At 33.2% G+C, this 17986-nt stretch overlaps 1 protein-coding gene across 3 annotated transcripts in view; it reads right to left on the bottom strand.

The window, feature by feature from the left end:
- Gprk2 (G protein-coupled receptor kinase 2) overlaps positions 1-17986 on the bottom strand; it is a 101219-nt gene that overhangs the window by 35183 nt on the left and 48050 nt on the right. For all 3 annotated transcript variants that reach the window (XM_069823237.1, XM_069823238.1, XM_069823235.1), the window contains exons 3-4: positions 7639-7734; positions 4447-4562 (exon numbers count right to left, since the gene is read on the bottom strand). In XM_069823237.1, coding sequence (XP_069679338.1) covers positions 4447-4562; positions 7639-7734 — 212 coding nt within the window. The remainder of the gene's footprint in view (positions 1-4446; positions 4563-7638; positions 7735-17986) is intronic.

The raw sequence follows: 17986 nt of genomic DNA, 5'->3' as shown, positions 1-17986 counted from the left end.
TTGGACACTAAAATTTATAAATAAATGTTCTTGCCTCCATGGAGTATTTCAGACACATTTTTATGTTTAAAAAAAATACAGAAATTATTGCTGCTTTATTTTGAACTTTCATAACAAATAGTCTTAATTACATAACATACAATGATATTAAATATTACAAAATAAATTAAATAACCAACCTGACAAAAGTATTTACATGTCTATTACAAACTCTCTGAAGCCTTTCAATAAGACAATTTGCCTGTTTTTACAGTGACAATAGCCTTCTTCTTATTTCCAGGATCATAATTTTTTTGCATCCACGCTTCACATCTAGCTTAGTTTTGTACCTACGTGACATTAAGCACTTCAACCGATAACACCCCTCAGTATGCTGGTTTTTATTTTTTTAAATAACTGACTCCATATACAATAAAATTACCTCATTTCACATAAGTAAGAATGGTGATGTTTTGCAAAGAAATAGCAGAAACTGATGTTAAATTAATTGAATCTTAATCAACAATGGTTGCGAGTGCGCATTTTGAAAGTATTATTAGAATAAAAATAATTGGTTTTCGTGATTTTGTTTTGCCGCTCAACAATGGATATTCTGTGGCACGAAAGAATGAAATAAATGTTCTCACATCAAAGATAATTAATTCAACAATCAGAATCAACACTTGTACATTCTATAACCTCACTCCTTACCAGAGTGACGAACAATAGGATTCTTCAATATATTCAGCCAGCAGAACAAAAACAGTGGTCTACCTTCCAAAGCTTTATTGGGACTCAAGATAACAAGGATTATATCTAAAATTAACACCTATATGCGTAATAAATGAACATAAATTTTAATAAAGAAATTCTCTGTGTTGTATTAATTAAATTATCTAGGTATTACGATTCACGTTTCTGAGGGAACTCAATATAAATTTAATTCTCGGACACCTTTTAGTTCAATCAACACTGGCTAAAAAATAAATACTGGTTAAACCTTACATTTTGGTATTACTATTGAGTACGAAGTTCTGGTATTGGCCTAATCCTAATAAACAGTTACAATGACTTTTATAAAAGTAACACCTATAGCATGATACTCAAAGGAAAAATGTTTTATTTAATGACGAAATTGCTTTGTGTTCTTACATAAAAATATAGTAATTGAATTGGCATTGTAGTCTTCCCACATCATGGAAATTCCTCCTTGGGTATATCTAGTGTATGTGAAGGAAAAAAAATTCCCAAAATATACAATATATTGACAAGGAAAGAATTTTTTAATACTAATGGTGGGTACGTGACTGTTTGTCATTTACAACTGGGAACGAAAATATTCCATAATCAATGTTTAGGCCTATTACATATTTTTCATGCAGTTTTCAGAACCCTAGTATATGAGAAAGTACATATTACTGTTTCTTTAAACATTTTTTCCTCCACTCCCTCTTGTTAGAATCTTATCATTTGATATTACATTATCAGTGAATTTTATAGACCACTAATACATATGTTAATAAACAATCTTATCAGATATATGAAGATGTTCTTGTACTGACACCTGCTACCGTATTTCTTCTTATCACTTATCTTTTAATGCAACTTCCCCATTTACAAAAAATAAAATTATGCATATACTCACACCGATTGAATACAATAAGAAAACAGAACTAGGCAAATAATACTGATTTCAGTGACTTAATCAGTAAATCTAAAGTAATTTTTTTTCTATATCTTAAGATAACATTTATTTAGCATAATAACTATTTACCGATAATATAGTACCGAAAAACATCAAATGAAACTGCACATTACCGTTAATAAATTTTACATGATCTAATATATATGTCTATTTTTTATTCATTTTATTGGGTTATTTTACGACGCTGTATCAACATCTAGGTTATTTAGCGTCTGAATGAAATGAAGGTGATAATGCCGGTGAAATGAGTCCGGGGTCCAGCACCGAAAGTTACCCAGCATTTGCTCGTATTGGGTTGAGGGAAAACCCCGGAAAAAACCTCAACCAGGTAACTTGCCCCGACCGGGATTCGAACCCGGGCCACCTGGTTTCGCGGCCAGACACGCTGACCGTTACTCCACAGGTGTGGACTATATATATGTCTATATACTCTCCGAAATACAATCTAACACTAAAACATCAAATATTACGTGATATGGTTTCTCTCTGAAAATGTTGAAGGTTCGATTCCAGACTGTATCATGAATGAATTTGTGGAGGACAAAGTGGATGCAAGGGATTTTTCTCTTCACCATTATCATTGTTTCAATATTCCACAATCACCCTCACTCTGCAAAATCCCGAGCCAAACCTCCGTATCAAATAAAAAATGGCTCAAATTTGTACACATTATCGTTTAATAAAGACTTATTATTTTAACATCCTGACGGTTATTCATAACGTAAATCAAACAGGATGCAAATTTATAAGTAAAATATGTATGTGCATATCCAACATTATATCTTTGACGACGACTTATAATATTCCATGTGATTTCAGAATATTCAGACATGCAGGTATTTATCCACAACAAAAACATACTACATACGCAGTTCAATCACTGCCAATATAACTTCTTCTACTGTTCAAGTATGCGTCCCTGGGATCTCAACACGAATGAATGACTTTATTAATTAATCAAATGCTCAGAACATTGGATTTTTTCCACTTGTTTTCTAATATACCAATATCAATATTTCAGTAAACGTCTGTTGTATTATTAACACTTTTATCTGGAACGTTGATAGCTTTGCAGTTTAGTATGTGCTACAAGTTTAGGCCTATTGTTGAACCTTCTTCTTAGCAGGGAACACATTTTGGTGATGTATAAATTCCAATTAAATACGAATTAAATTATTAATAATTAATTAAATACTGTAATTTCAATAATCAGAAAATAAAGTAATAAAATGGTCCCCACCTTTACAACATCTCATAAAGAATCCTAATTTAATACAAGGAGAACAAGGGGAATATTAATATTTTTATATAAGAAGAACAAGGGGCATACAAAGAGAATAGGGGGAAATACAAGAAAAATAAGAGGGAAGATACTGAGATTAAGAGAAATAAAAAACCAGAGGAATATAAGGAGAAGCGAATAAATACATGGACAACCAGAGGATAGGAGAACAAGGGGAATACGAAGAGAACAAGGGGAATACAAGGAGAACTTAGAGAACAAGGAGAGAGTTGTATTTTTGTGATGACTCCCAAATTACTCCCCCCACCACCATAGATGAGAAGAAAGACGTAGTTCTATATAAAAATTCAGAAATACAATTCACATTGGGAGAAAACAACATAGCAGAGGAATTCAACAATTCCAGTTAGAACATAGACTTGACTTACATTAATTTTAATGAGAAACAAACACGCAATGTAACAGTACATTTGAAATTTCATCCATAGGAAAGTAATATTTTAAGGAAAATAAACTCCAATGATTTGGCAATTTTTGTATTTTTTTGTGTTAATTTTGCAGAATAATTTGCATAGATATCTGTACGCCCTATATTTATTGACCGAAGTTTTCAATTGGACGCATAATTATATAAACAATAATTCATTTCTCCAGCAAAATATTTCTGAAAACATACAATCTGAGACAATGCTGAGTCAAATGCCATTTTGCGTAATTTTTATAAATGGTAACCATTAATTATTTTAATAAAATTGGTTATATTTCATCTCGAAATCAATCATTTTGCAGCGAGGAAGTAAAAAAATTAATTAGTCCTAATGAAGGAAATTGTTAAAATTGTTGAGAATAAGCATTCTAAATTTGTATTCCTTAAAAAAAACACATAACCAGATTGTTCCAGCCAGAGCATGTCACCAAAAAGCAAAAATAGCAGTTCAAATGTAACTTACGAATATTCGAGGTTAGAAGCCGAGCATAAATCATTCTTCATGTGACATCTGTTCAGAGATTTTAATATGTTTGCTTTTTTAACCTAAATTATTCTGTTGTATTGTTATAATGCCACTTCCCAGCAAGATTTCATACATGTTATATTTAATTTATCAATCCAAATGGGTTAAAGGATGCCAAAGGAAGGCCATTTGAAGAAGATATTTAATTTATCATTAATAATGATTATATCATTAGTCATATTCCAATCATATAATTCTATATATTTTTACAGCAAGAAAACAGGTACCGAACACCTCGAAGAAAAGACTGGTGTCTTAGAGGTACTAGTTTGTTAAATATGCAATACCTCTACTTGAAACGAGCGCAAAAATAAAATATAAAACAGGGCAAAGATAACATTCCACAACATTAGTTGCTGCTGTAAATATGATAAGATCACATACACACACGCACATGCATGCACAAAATCAAACATGTCTAATTGTTATGTATCATTCATTCATTATTTAGATATTATACAATGCCTATAAAAGATACTTGTTGTAAAATGCTTTAACAAACTCACAATGGAATCGAGGAAAATGTTGTAGCGATGATATTCTGGTTCCGCATTCTCACAGAACTGTCGGAACAGCAACCGGCCGATTGGCTGCTGATCCACCACATATGAATATTTTACATCTGTAAATATGAACAATTTTAAGTAGGTAAATATGCAAAATGTATGATTACAGTATTTCTTTGTAATCACAGCGTTCATATTGTATAACATAGGTGAACAACCACAAAAAACAAATTACACAAGTGGGTAAAAGCAAATGCCAACCTGGGAGAATGAAGTGGAAATTTCAAACTGTAAAATCTGATTATTAGGATTGTCATTTCAGTAGTGTGTAAAAGTTGTAATATCTGCTTGCATATTGTAAGTATCATGGAACCTAAGTTGTAAGTACAGTGAAACTTGTGTAATTCGAATCTGAAGGGCATAAGAAAAAATTCGAATTATGGAAAAATTCGAATTAAAAAAATGGTACTGCAGAAGGCAAACTACAGGTGTACTGTATGTACTATGTAGTACTATAACATTTCAAGACAACAGGGTATTATAATACAAGAAAATATAGTGCTGTATAATGATAGGCCTATTACATAAATGCAGTACGGTACAGTAATTAGTAAACATTTATGCACAACACATACAGTAGTTAAAAAAACATACCTTACTAGGCCTTTGTTAAGTAGGATGTGATTTTAGTCTGCTTCTTTTTATTGATTTGCTGGGTTACTGTAAAGTCCTCCAGTTTATTTAATGCATCAAACAGAGAACCATGCACATTTTGGTGTCCCTCAATGAATCTTCTTAGCTCTCGGAAGTGAAAGATCTGGGTTTCGGGGTTTGTGAAAAGCAATGCACAGTGACCATTTTAACTGAGTACGGTAACTGTACTTTCGAGGTAAATGACACTCCAAGGGTTGTCAACCCGCACTGGAACCACTTTCTCCGAAAAGGAGATACAATGAATTCCCGGTTCCAGCCTCCAACCCCTATGGTCAGGTCAATTTGTTACAGTACTGGCTCGTTCCGCCTTTGCCACATTTCACTGTAAAACTCATGTCCATTCTGGATTTTTTTTCTTCGAATTAAACAAAATTATGTTCGAATAAAAGACGATATTTATGCACTGTTTCCATAGGAAATACAAGGGGACAAAGGAAAACTTCGAAATAAAGAATAATTCGAATTAAAAACGTTCGAATTACACAAGTTTCACTGTACTATTCTGAAAGCTAGGTCAACAGTTGTCTTGCTGAGTCATGAACTGCAATTATTTACGAAAGTAATAAATTCAAACATTAACAGAAAACCATGATTAGGTACTATTCTGTATCTACAATAATTATCCAGTGAAGGCAAATACAGTCTTCTTTACAACGAAATAATAGTTCACAATACTCTGACAGAAAACATTTCACATTTACTTTCTGAATTTGAAGACGTAGGTCTACTTTTATGTGAGAATTCGCCACAGATTATCTGACATTCACTTACGGTTGGAGGAAACCTCGGAAAAAACCCAAAAGTATATCCTAAGAAAGCTAAACACATTAACTCCACAACATATTGTAATGATTTTGCTATGCAAAAGTCTTTGAAGCAATTGTACAGTGCCCAGAATCTAAAATTCTGTTCAGTGACTCTCCTCTGTCATGATTAGGTAATTCAGAAATTATGAATGTAAGTATATCAAATGTAGAAAATTTCTACAAAATTAAATCTTTTGCTTGAAGTATAAATCCTGGTGCAATACTCAATGAAAGTTTTTATATACTTAAGGCAATCAAATGTCGATATTCAGGACATGTGGGAAGCCAGTACAATGTGACTCTTAATCATTTTCACATTTTCTGGATTATGTTTAGTTGGAGGACATTCACGAGGTTTTTCTTCATGGCAGATGCAGTTCTAATGTCAAAAGGATGTCTAAATACACGTTGTGTTTCGATAGTTAAATCACTATTTTTTAAAAATGCTTCTATCGTCAACTTATCCATAACAAGAACCTTGATGCTAATTATTAAGGCAAGGAGTTTCTTTTTATCCTATCACATTATGATACACTGCTGAAGAAATATAGGAGTAGGCTAAACGTAATTTCTGAAAGAAAACAGCATGTTATTGCTCTGTTCTGACTTAATGAAAATCCACAATTCAACAGGATGGCAATACAAGAAATCACACAAAGACTAAAAGCACATCTACTGAATATGTATGACAGTTTACCTAAAGGTAAAACGTAAAATCTAATTTTATTATTGTACAGGTTCATAATGCATTAGCAGCATCTTCCTGTACCCAAAATCTCCACTCTAATCTTCTTTCTCCAGCTTTCTCTATAATCACAACCTTGTTCTTGTAACTACTTTTCACGGTAAAATCTACCCTTAGAAACTGCTTCCGCTTATTGAAATATACATGTGAACTAGCTATAGCATTCACTGTACCCAAAAAATGTAAAGCATGCTATTAATTTTATACAAATCTAGACATTGAGTTGTAATACCTGTTGTATTCTATTATAACTATACTTTTTATGCTAACAATGTAACAATTCAACAATAAATAATTCACAAGTTAAGTTTTCTTTTTCCACAATTGAAGCCTTGCCCCGAATAGAGATGTAAGTGCCACAATCGTCGAAAACGAATTATTAGTGGAAAAGGAATCTATGATAGTTTCTCTATGGCAACTAAATCAGGTTGAAATTCCAAAGCCAAAGAAGTTCGTTCATTGTGGAAGTAAATTTCTCAAAAGAATAGAATTGGAGCTTAGATCCCTATTCGGGGCAAGGCTTCAATTATAATGATCCCAAGTTAAGAAAGAAAGCATTATTTCCTGGGCCTTGTCTAGTACGTTGTAGGAGCTATGTGGTAGGTTGACGTTTTTACCATGGCAAATGGTCATTTGATAGAATAGTCCCATATGCTCAATGTTTTTTTCTTAATGTGAAGTTCTCTATAGAAAGAAATAGCTTTCAGACAGTGTTCTTAGATGTTTAGAAGTTAAAGATATAATGTAGGCCTATATCATGAACCTTTCAGATAGGGAAAGAAATCTTCCATGCAAATAATGAAAGATTTGATTAACTTCTTCACATTTAGATGAATACTATTATGGAAGTATCAGAGAGAGTTTAGACTGAAACAGACTTTGGTAAACAATGTTGTAAATAAAATTTTTAAAAATGATTTAGCTTACCTATTTTGTTTTTTAAGTCTATACACTGTGATATGTGAGGGAACTGTAAAATTTTCCTCCATTTTTTACTTTTTCCTTTGTTACTATCTGCACCACCTAAAATAAGAAAGAAATTTAACATATTTAGAACAAATAATTTGCATAATTCTGTGGCTCCAAGGCAAAATGTGACATATCATTTTTTGTATTTTTTCAGGAGTGAGCATTTAAAGTGTGAACAATTGTATAAAGTCAGAGTATAACAAAGGGTTAAAGAGAAAAATAAGAGAGATATGTCATCAGGATGCACAACATATAGCAAAATTTCATTTTCGACAAAAATTGACAAATCACCTTGGAACCACAGAATCCACTTCAGGATGCAATAATGAGTAAAATAAATAATTATGTTAGAGCTAATGTCATTGTGCGTTTTATTGTCAAAATAAATAGCCTATACACTTTTCAAATACATAGAAGTAATAATGCCAAGATATATATTTGTTGTAAATAACAGAGATATGCACACATGAAGTTACAGGAGAATGGAGAAAGTTACACAACACAGAACTTCACGCATTGTATTCTTCACCTAACATAATTAGGAACTTAAAATCCAGACGTTTGAGATGGGCAGGGCATGTACCACGTATGGGCGAATCCAGAAATGCATATAGAGTGTTAGTTGGGAGACCGGAGGGGAAAAGACCTTTAGGGAGGCCGAGACGTAGATGGGAGGATAATATTGAAATGGATTTGAGGGAGGTGGGGTGTGATGATAGAGACTGGATTAATCTTGCACAGGATAGGGACCGATGGCGGGCTTATGTGAGGGCGGCAATGAACCTTCGGGTTCCTTAAACGCCATTTGTAAGTAAGTAAGTAATGCACACATGACAGAATGTCCAAAAGAAATATATGATCTAGTCAACAGAATGAAGGAAGCACATTACTTTGATCCTCATTTCAATCTCACTTCATATTTTAAACATTTACTCACCATTTCACTATTCTGGTAATGAAGGTTACAAATGGGAAACATAATATTTCAATGTTCTATAGACTATGAGAATAAATAAATAAATAAATAAATAAATTGGTATCATCATCAGAGTTCTTGACTATGCATAATTTCTTACTACTTGCATTCCACCTTAACTTCTACATGGCCAACATTACATACTAATATGAACGAAATATGAGATTCACTCCCTCTACTACCACTTACATATATATATATATATATATATATTGAAGGAGGGAATATAACAAATTAAAATAAAGATGAAGATCACTTATGTCCTAGCCACTATAGGAACTTGATAATATACTTTGAAAATGCCTTGGATTTATAGTATTGATTAGTAGAAACTGATTGTGATCAATGGGAGAGCTGTAAGTCCACTGAACCAGCCCGAAATACATACCTTACTTATATACGAAAATCATCGTGCATGAATGAAAAATATGGCCATATTTCGTTAATGTAACAGTGGGTTTCAGTGTCGCCAACATAGTAATAATACTATACACCTAATCAAACCTAACCTCTCTCATAACATACACCTAATCAAACCTAAACTAACCTGTCACATAATACTACACACCTGTAGTAACATTCCTCACGTTTAGTATCATTTCGTTTGCATGTATGGCCGATCCTGCTTCTTGTGCCATCTAGTGGATCGTAATTCCAGGAAGAAAATATGACGACTTTCATAATAATTACATTTAGTTCGTTGAGTGTATGTTTTCTGATATATTAAATGTGTTAATGTAGTAATAATTCCATATATATAATACAGTAAGAATTTAAATGTGTTGTAACTGTGATAAAAGTATTGAAAATTGGTTTATAGCGCCACACTGGCAGTGATAAAAGTGTGCAATATTAGTTCAGTGACCGGTAGATACTCTACCTTGACCAAAATAAATAAAAAAAACCAATTATGCATTTTATAATTAAGTGGATGGTTAATTAGAAAATTTGGCTAAAAGTCTGCGTAGTTTGACAAAAGCATGTTGTCAGCTCACGTAAAAAACACACATGCACCTGATCTGAATCTAATGGCAGGAAATAACATTATGTGTTAAACTTATTATTTAATTTGCAAGAAAACTGTTCATTTCATTGAAAAGAAAACTGTTCATTTCATTGAAAAACTGCAGAGGGATAAATAATTCCTTATCAGTTTCTATAATGATAAGAGTAAAACTCGCAATCGTACAGATAGTATTTATCGAGTAAAATACTGTTAACATTTAGGAGAAAATTATTTTTTTCTGAGAAAAGTATTCATTTGGGACTAATAAGGTATTAGAATTTTTGGTTGTACTCTGTCCAAGGAATAAGCTGTTAAAATCTGCACAGTTATATAAAACTTCCAGCATGCACGCACACAGGATGATTAAAAAATTAAAAATTACACTAACAACTTTCTGTACGCCATACAGGATAGCAAAATGATCATTTTCCAAGAGCGAACTATGACCGGAAATGCGTGGTTTAGCTGCAATGGTGCGTCAAAGTTTGTCCCATTGTTTTTGGCATCCTTGTAGTTATGCAACCCATTAGCTATCAGCGCAAGGTGGATGAACTAACTGAGCCTATATTTTTAATAGCTTGAGCATGTGCAAGAGCTACATTACTCCATAGTCCATGCTATACATCCTAATTGGGTCGTTTGCGGTGTTTTCCAGTAACGTTGCTTACAGCAGTAAGACATGTATCAGTACACAACTACAGAAATGACCAATATGTTGCTTGCATACGACAGAATGGATGGCAACTGCAGAAGGGGACTTATTCCATGGCCACCACGGTCACCAGATCTTACACCCTTCGACTATTTTATTTGGGGACCATGAAGACTATGGTATATGGGACTCTTGTAACATCAGAGGAGAACTTATCGCACGAATCCACGCAGCGACTGGAATACTTAGTACAAACCACACATCTCTGATGATGTGCGCCAATTTATGCACCGCCAATGTACTTTGATGACCCACAAGACCCATACTATGTATTTCCGGACATGATTTCTCACTTGAAAAATGGTCAATTTGCTGTTATGTACAACATCCAATCACAGTCACAGTTTGGTATAGGTCATATGCGAAAAAGAATAAGTCTAAATATGTGTGATCAATCTATACTAATAATAAATCTGTAGCCGAAATTTTTCTGGTAATTTTCGATTTTCCAAAAATAATTGGTCCTAACATATATAATTAACCACCCTGAAACCGAAAATCGCTTTTTTGAAATTTTTGTTTGTATGTCTGTCTGTCTGTATGTTTGTTACCTTTTCACGCAATAATGGCTGAACGGATTTCGATGAAAATTGGAATATAAATTAAGTTCGTTGTAACTTAGATTTTAGGCTATATGGCATTCAAAATATGTTATTAAAAAGGGGGTTATAAAGGGGCCTGAATTAAATAAATCGAAATATCTCGTTTATTATTGATTTTTGTGAAAAATGTTACATAACAAAACTTTATTTAAAAATAATTTGCGATAAGTTTTATTCCTTGAAAAATTTTGATAGGACTGATATTTAATGAGATAAATGAGTTTTAAAATTAAAGTAACTGCCATCTAAGGCCGTGTAATGAATTAAAAAACAAATGACTTCGTCTATAAGGGGCCTTGCACAGCAACAATCGAAAGCTATGAAAGATAGCCTACAGAGAATGTTTCTGTGTTTGTATGAAGTAATATCGGAAGCTAAATTAACCGATTTGTATAATTAATTATTATTTCACCATTGGAAAGTGTAGTTTCTCTAGATGGATATAATGCTATAATGTTATTACAGTAACTTCTGATATAATATAATATAATATAATATAATATAATATAATATAATATAATATAATATAATATAATATAATATAATATAATATAATATAATATAATATAATATAATATAATATAACATAATATAATATAATTTAAGTTATTTGAAGGGTTCACAACCATAGTGGGCCAAGCGCCATTTACTGAATACGTAGAAAACAAGGGTTAAAATTAAGTTATTACCATAATTCAATGGAAACCTATAACAAGTAAAATAAAATATACACATTAAATCTAAATGATGTCAATCTTCATTAAACTATGGTTGCATGTAATAAAAATTAAGAAACAGGTTAAAGGAATTGTCATTGCACCAAATGAGTGTCTCTGGACCAAAATGATCGCATTTTAATTATTTGGATGCAATTTAAATTAAGTAACATATTAAACGATTTATTCTTCTATCAAACACGAATGTTCCCTGGATCAAACGTCCTATTTTAATTATGTAATTACTTTATATTTATTTCTAACGGGTGCAGCAGAGCGCACGGGTACAGCTAGTAAAAGAATATAAATATATTGGCAATACAAACTTATTAAATAATTAAACTAAAAAAACATTATGAAAAAATGAAAGTAGATGAGACTCAAACCTAGGACCTCATGCCTGTCTATAATGAATGCCATTCAGCCAACTGAGAAGATTGCACACTGTACCGTAACTGATGTGTAATCAAGAAATCTAGTAATGACACCATATTAAAAAGTTATTTAGAAAACGTTAACATAGGCCTGTTGAAATTTACTCTCCAGACTCTACAATTTGGTATGGGTTTCACTAAGATAACGTGTTTCCTGTCTGTGACCTCCCATTGTGAGATATAAACTGATGAAGTTATATTTAGTAAATGTTTTATTATGCTGCAGTACAATGAGTAAAATGAAAAAACTACAGCAACGTTGGCGAATTATAACTAGATCCATCTCGAATCCAAGAGATGTCTATCTGTTCACAAGTGTAGACGCATATAAACAAAAAAAAACGAGATTTCAATTAAGGATGGCTGGATCCATATTACTGAATCATAAAAGAAATGAAGCTACACTGAATAAACTCAGAAGTTCAGAACTAATTCTGTTGTAGGTAAACTGTCAAAACACAGGAAGATTTGGTAAAAGCACGTGGCTAGAAAGAACAACAAATATTTCCGCACAAAGTGCTAAATTATTAACCATAAGGGAGAAGACGATCAGGAAGAAGTCTCGAGAGATTTTTGAATAGATACTTAAAAACAGTCTAGATTCGTAAAATGACGATGATGATGATACGATGTGAAGAATGTGTATAATATTCTTTAAATGAAGATTCAAACACGTTAATCATTAACAAGTACGCTTAATGGATGGCTCTAATATAGACAATATTTATTTATAACAAAATATCTGAAGTAGAGTTGCCACCTTTAAAGGAATATTGAACTGGACAATCCCTCATCCATAAGGACCGAGAGACAAACCAATTTTCCTTAATTAAGTCTACTAAATATCATATCACAAGTGAAAAAAGTCAACATAAAATTCAATATTTCCCATCTAAACATGAAAGTAATTTAAAAATAAGTTAGTATTAATAAACATAAAAATAATTTTAAAATAGTATCAATATCAATCATTTAAGCCTAAATAATATCTTTCATCTACCCTGTTGAACATTCACTTGGAGAATTTTGTGAAAAACTGTTTTCGAAACATGAGAGGAGTGATAGTAAGACGAAGAAGAATAAAGTGTATAAAATTTGCTGATGATGTAGCGTTGTTAGCAGAAGAGGAGATGATACTACGGGAAGGGAGGTTACAGGGTTTGAACGCCCTCTTGAACTTTTTTTAAAAATTACATATTTAGATTTCAATATTTTTTATCCATAATCGTTTTCCCTTCTCTAATTTTTCACTATCAGAGTAACAAATTCTATGTCGACATAAGGCATAGTCCTTCTACCTCTCCTTCAATACAATTCCTGTGCTTGGTGCTGTGCCATGTTCAAATTATAACAATGTTATTTTTATCATAGCGAGACCTACCGCCTAGTATCGAACTTGTAATAAAATGAAGGAGACACTATATAAAATTTAACTGGTTATGAAACATATTGAAAGGGCTGTTTGGGCAGTTCTGAATTACGAGTATGTTGTAGTATGGTCTTTCGCTCAACAGATGTCTGTACTTTCATCATGACAGTGAGAAAACACAATGGCTGGAGCACGCTTGATGTTCGAGCAGCGAAAATGCATTCTGAAGTGGTTTATGAAGTTTGATATTGCCGTTGAAGTGCAGCGTCAGTGGAAGCGGGAGTATGAAACAGAACCCCCAACCCACCTAACAATTAAACGCATTATTGACAAGTTTGACTGGCATGGAACAATTTGTGATATTCACAAAGGAAGATCGGGAAGACCGCATACAGCTACAAGTTCTGCTTCGTCAGCTCTCATGTTGGAAAATTTTGTTACTTCTCCACAGAAGTCTGCTACGCAATGTGCACGTGAAGTGGGAATCAGCAGTACAAGTGTAGGACGAATTCTGAAAGCTGCTAAGTGGAAAGTTTACATCCCACAATTACTGCACGTAATTAATGATGACGATCCTGATCGTCGAATGCAATTTTGCGAATGGTAACTGAAGACAAACAATTTGTGATGAAGGTAGTGTGGTCTGATGAGACTCAGTTTAAACTTAATGGAACAGTGAATCAGCATAACTGCATCTACTGGGAACCAGAAAATCCGCATGTTCATGTGGAAAAGGCAGTCAATCTACCAGGAGTTCATGTGTGGTATGGACTATCACCTAGGGGCTTAGTAGGACTCTTTTCCTTTGATGGTACTGTCACTGGAGAAGTATACCTCGAAATGTTAGGCACATCAATTTTACCAGGTGTATGTGGCACTTTATGGAGCTGATGATGAGGTCTTCTACCAACAGAACAGGGTGCCACCACACTACCACCTAGCCATACGAGCTTTCCTGAATGACAATCTGCAGGGATATTGGATTGGACGAAGAGGGCCCATTGAGTTCCCCCCATAGTCGCTAGATCTAACCGATATGGATTTTTACTTGTGGGGAACTGTGAAATATCAAATCTATCGATGTAAGCCAGGCATGCTGGAGGACCTTCGCCAGGAGATTACAGCAGCATGTGCAGCGATCTCCATTGAAACACTGACCGATGTAGCTGTGGCAACTGCTTGTCATTGCATTATGTGTCTGGCCGCCAACAGCGAACATTTTGAACATCTGAAGTAACCATGTGCTTAACTGAAGATAGTACTAGCACATGTGTGATCAGTATTTAAGTGTAAAACACGTAATAAATAGTTTTCGTTCCTTAAAGAGTGTATACATTTTTTGGCAGACTCTGTATATCAATATTCCTAACAAAAATCACTATATACAAATGGGGAGACAGACAACTGAACAGACAATGTCACAACTTTTGTGGTATCAATGATGCTGAAAATTTACATTCCATGAAAATATTACAGTAGAATTTTGCAGAATCACATTACATCCTCATTATATTCCGTATTATTAGAAAGTATTAATGTGGAAGGTTAAATATGAAGTAAAATTGGATGGCCAAGTTTAACTCAAAACTTGTGAGAATTAACAGATTCATGTAAAATACATTAATAATGTTAATTTAATTAATCTTTTCCCCATTACTTTTATTAGTATTTTTCGTACCAATTGTGATTTTATCTTTGTACTTGCTTTTTTTTTCTTCCCTTATTTGCATTTTTTAAATTGTACTTTTATTTCTTCATGTTATTTACTTCTCTCTGAATTTTTTTTTTTTTTTTTTTTTTGTATTTGATGGCTTTAACTCAACCAGAATAAATAAATAAATAAATAAATAAACAAATATAAAATAATAAAATAATAAAAATAGATTACTGAAAATAAGCAAACTGCAACATATATAAATTATGTTTAAGTAGAATTTACAGAACTACATTTTACATAAAGATGGAAATTTTGTATTAACTTATCCGTAAATTCTCTTTTTTTGCATCTCCAAAGAAAAATATAATATTAATGTTATTTTAAAATTAAGCATAAAGCATTAAGCAAATTTTAAAAAGAAGAATTATAATTTCTTATATTAATTTATTTTAGGTTTTTTACGCAAACTGGATAAGGTATTCTCAAGGGTGGAGTTGTCATGGGATTAATATTTTTACAATTTCTTGCAATAAAATATTTATATGAAGTATATTACCCATGTGATAACCACAGGAAGTTCTGATAAGATCGGTACAGTATTATTACATAATCACCTGCGTGCATGTGACTCATTTAACACTCTAAAGAGCAGACACGCATGCACTCTGATTGCGCACTAGAACAGCATTTTAGTGAAGTAACTGTATACAGTGACGGACAGAAATGTTGAGCGGCTCGAGTATTTTCTAAGTCAAAGAATGCCACACTGTGCATGCTTCGGGCCAAAAGCCTGGTTCATACCATGAAGAGATATTCGTTTCTCTTTTCTGTTTAAATATTGCATATCTATGCTGAGGAGACATTAAAGTATGGAGGGTGGGGAGTACTATATTTAATTAATGTTTGGTTGTAATCTATCCAAGGAATATGCTGTTAAACAGCCTACCCTGTTCAACATCTACTTGGAGGATTTAGTCAAGAACTGTTTTCAGAACATGGCAGGAGTGTCAGTAGGGGGAAGAAGAATAAAGTGTATACGATTTGCTGATGATATGGCTTTGTTAGCAGAAAAGGAGATGATACTAAAGGATATGGAACAGGAGCTAAACAACAGCTGTGAACAGTATGGGATGAAAATAAATGTAAATAAGAGAAGACTATGGTTGTCGGAAAAAAAAAGAAGGTAAACTTGTGAATTATAAATGCGGCAGTAGAGCAAGTGGACAGCTTCAAATACTTGGGGTGTACTACCCATATATAAGCAGTAACATGAGCTGCTGCCAGGAAGTCAAAAGAAGGATAGCAATGGTCAAGGAAGCTTTTAATAGAAAAGGGGCATCTTCTGCGGATCTCTGGAAAATGAACTACGGAGGACTGGTGAAGTGCTTTGTGTGGAGTGTGGCATTGTATGGGGCAGAAACGTGATCATTACGACGAAGTGAAGAGAAGCGAATAGAAGCATTTGAAATATGGATTTGGAGAAGAATGGAATGTGTGAAGTGGACAGACAGAATAAGAAATGAAGCTGTGCTGGAAAGAGTGGGTGAAGAAAGAATGATGCTGAAACTTATTAGAAAGAGGGAAAGGAATTGGTTGGGTCACAGACTGAGAAGAAACTGCCTACTGAAGGATGCACTGGAAGGAATGGTGAATGGCAAAAGAGTTCAGGGCAGAAGATAACAGATGATATACGACATAAAGATATATGGCTCATATGAGGAGACAAAGAGGAAGGCAGGAAATAGGAAAGATTGGAGAAAGCTGAGTTTGCAGTGAAAGACCTGCACTTGGGCAGAACACTAAATGAATGAATGAATGATAGAGAAGATATTTAAATATCCTGAGTGCCATATGTTAATGTCTCCATTCAGCCGTGAAATAACTTTTTTAACTGTTGATCATATATTGACATCCGGCCAGAAAGAGTTAACAACAAATAAGACTAACAAGTTAACATAGTATAACCTACGGTGATAATCTATTACTCAAGAGAGCATAATTTTCTATAGATGAAATCAACAATCCTTTTCAATAAGGTAATAAATGCTATGTCAGTTACTACAAAATAACATGATAATAAGGTGTGATTTGTTAAATAAACGACCAAGTTTTGTAACCTTCATCAGAAAAAAACAGTTCATTATTTGACCAATGAGCTCAACCTGTTTCTGCTTTCATACTATGTCATAGATGAATGAAGCTGGTGATATTCAGGGATGTTGTGGCACGAATTTACTGGAATCTGCCTTACAGTTGAGGGAAAATCCTGAAAAATCTCAACTAGGAAATTCAACCAACTAGAAATTGAACTCAAGCCCTCTGCGTAAGAGACCAGTATGCTGACCCCTACACCACAGAGGTGATCGTTATAAAGTTAATCAGTAATTTGATTACTGATTATGTAAGTGTTAAAAGTGTATATCCAACAATGAACATACATATACTTAGCTACGCATTTCTTCTGTATCTCACATGCTTTCACCTCTGGTTAGAGAGCAATCATTTCCTAGCATTTCTTACAGATTACACTCCTGGTGACAGAACTCTTCTTACAGCTAGTAAAGAGAAATAAATTGGCATTTTCATTTCTAACGGGAATTCGGATGGTTTCTAACTTCGCAAAGAATTTTAAACTACTACATTCATATGTTTAAAATGATTGGATGTTCTACCAAACAGTGTTTTTTTATTATTGAAACACCTGTGCTCTTATTGTCCAGAAAGTAACGAAAAAATGATTCAGTGTTAAATAGAATAAATCTTGTACTAAGAGAATCTGACCCCAAAATGAGATTAGAATAAAATTATGTTAAGTCCTGAAAAGTCAAGCAGTT

Source organism: Periplaneta americana, chromosome 4, assembly GCF_040183065.1.
Source record: "Periplaneta americana isolate PAMFEO1 chromosome 4, P.americana_PAMFEO1_priV1, whole genome shotgun sequence".
In the NCBI taxonomy this organism is placed as follows: Eukaryota; Metazoa; Arthropoda; class Insecta; order Blattodea; family Blattidae; genus Periplaneta; species Periplaneta americana.
This window is presented reverse-complemented; position numbering and strand designations above follow the sequence as displayed.